The sequence below is a fragment of the Quercus robur genome, chromosome 11 (genome assembly GCF_932294415.1).
Source record: "Quercus robur chromosome 11, dhQueRobu3.1, whole genome shotgun sequence".
Lineage (NCBI taxonomy): Eukaryota > Viridiplantae > Streptophyta > Magnoliopsida > Fagales > Fagaceae > Quercus > Quercus robur.
Window position 1 is genome coordinate 11,839,193 of NC_065544.1, and position 2,204 is coordinate 11,841,396.

The 2,204-nt window shown below is 42.3% G+C and overlaps 1 protein-coding gene across 1 annotated transcript; it reads right to left on the reverse strand.

The window, feature by feature from the left end:
* Positions 1 to 502: 502 nt before the first annotated feature.
* Positions 503 to 1,111, reverse strand: LOC126704706 (uncharacterized). Its single transcript, XM_050403731.1, has one exon. It carries the CDS (start codon positions 1,109 to 1,111, stop codon positions 503 to 505), a length of 609 nt encoding a protein of 202 aa, XP_050259688.1.
* Positions 1,112 to 2,204: the final 1,093 nt, after the last annotated feature.

Genomic DNA, 2,204 nt, shown 5'->3' on the forward strand with positions numbered 1-2,204 from the left:
AATCTAAGTACATAATCTTTGCTCCGTTTCCTTAGTCCACAAGGACCCTCTTCACATCATATCCACCGATCCGCAGGGTTACCACCAAGGCATCATCATGAAGTTGAAATGCTCCTTCCTTATCTTCCTCTGAGAAACCCAAAGTTGGCACGACCACCATTTTAGCCCTCTTAGACACTTGGGCTTTGTCCTCCATATCGGGGTTTGATGCCACGGACATAACTCCTGAGTAAGAACTGATGTCGCCTTGGGGTGTAGCAAAAATTACGTTAATTATGCCCAGGGTTGGCCGAGGAATTCCATCTCTTTGATACTTGGCCACAAACTGTCCTGATTGTCCTGTAGGCTAGTGCAAAATTTGCTTCAACTTCCTTGCCTTCACCAACTGGCCCAAATGATCATGCAATGTTTTGCAATCCTTTGTTATATGTCCTCTCTCTTGGTGATAGTGACAATAAAGGCTCTGGTTTCTTTTGGACGGGTCTCCACCCATTTTATTGGATCATTTAAAGTATGGGTCATTCTTTATCTTCTTTAAGATTTGATAAACTGGCTCTTTAAACACTGAGTTGACCACTTGAGCGCCTGTTCCTAATGATTGATTGGGAAAATCCCTCCTAGGACGATTATTATTATATCCCCTTGCCCAAGGATTCCCTTTTTCTGGGAAGGCTTTGACTTTGCCCTTTCCTTGGGTTTGATCATCCTTTACCCGTTTATGCTCACCAATGTGATCCCTAAGTTGGAACATATTATGAGCAGGTTTCATTGTCAATGACTTCCTCAACTCATGCTTTTTTGGAAGCCCCACCTTAAAAGTCCTTACCGCGACATCTTCGAAATCTCCATCTATTTCATTGAATGTTTCCCAATATCTGTCTGAGTAGGTCTTAAGAGTTTCACCCTCCCTTATCGCCATAGACAACAAAGAATCTAAGGGTTTAGGAACTTTACTACACGTTACAAATCTAGCCCCAAATGCTCGAGTCAACTCCTCGAAAGATCCTGTTGAACCTTCTTCCAACGTGTCAAACCATCGCATAGCCACGAGCCCAAGGCTGGAAGGGAAAACTTTGTATATAAGAGTCTCATTCCTGGAATGAACAGCCATCCTCTAGTTAAAATAGCTCACATGCTCTACATGATCAGTCCTTATATTGTAAATGGTGAACATAGGTTGAGTAAAGCGGTTGGGGGGGAGGGGGGGGGGGGCTTGGCTCTGTCAATTCTTCTTACAAAGGGTGACTTTGAAATCTAACGAAGTGCTTTGCTCATTACATCATTCCCCCCACTCATATGAGATGAGCCTTCTCCATGCTTGTTCCTGTGCCTCTCAAATTTATCCAAGATAGAGGAGGCAGAAAAAGATTCAGTAGGAGGAATCCTAGATCTGGGGTGATAGGATCAATCCCCATGTTCCCCGGATTCCTTACTTGATGGTGGTGTGGAATTTCTCTGTCACATTCCCTTGATGCAACTTTTTACGCAGATGATCAATCTTGCGTTTTAAATCCTATGTTTCCTGCTCATGCAAAACACGGCTCCTAGTCCTTGAATGACTCCTTTTAGTATGTTATGTATGCTGTGTTTCCACCATAACGTTGGGTGTGGGGTTATTCTCCCTATCCCTCCTTGGTTCCAAGTTAACAAAATGGTCCTCCCGTTGAGAACCAACAGATTCCTCCCTATTCTACTCCAGATTAGCCATGACTTAACAAAATCACAAGCAAAATTTCCCACAGATGGCACCAATTGTAAGTGCTAGAATTTTGATAGTCCAAGTCCACTAAGAATAATGAAGCCCCTTCCCTCAAATTAAGCCCAAAACAATATAATTTGTATGGAGAGTGAGAAAATGACTTTAGTGTGAGTTGAATTAAGTTTAGAATTAAGGCCGAAGATCCAATGATTAACAGAGTAGAATGATTCCAAAGAGTAACTTAAGATTAATGCAGCCTTCAGGCAAACCCGAGGATGTGTTCTTATACATAAATTTGTACAAGTTCTACCTTTAACTCCTTTGTATTGTGTTTGTTCCTATCCTCTTAATTATGCTTTCTTATCCAAAAATTCAGCATCCCCCGATCTGAGAGGTTCTCCTCCCTTATATACTCTTTCTTCCTTCCAGCTTGGCCCTCCACTTGTATACTTCCAAGCTTTTCTTTGGACACTCGTCCTATCCAAGTTCTGCTGAAGGTGGTAGA

What these genes read in the sequence shown, in the direction of transcription:
- LOC126704706 (XM_050403731.1), bottom strand. Translation starts at nt 1,111, where the DNA reads ATGGCTGTTCATTCCAGGAATGAGACTCTTATATACAAAGTTTTCCCT.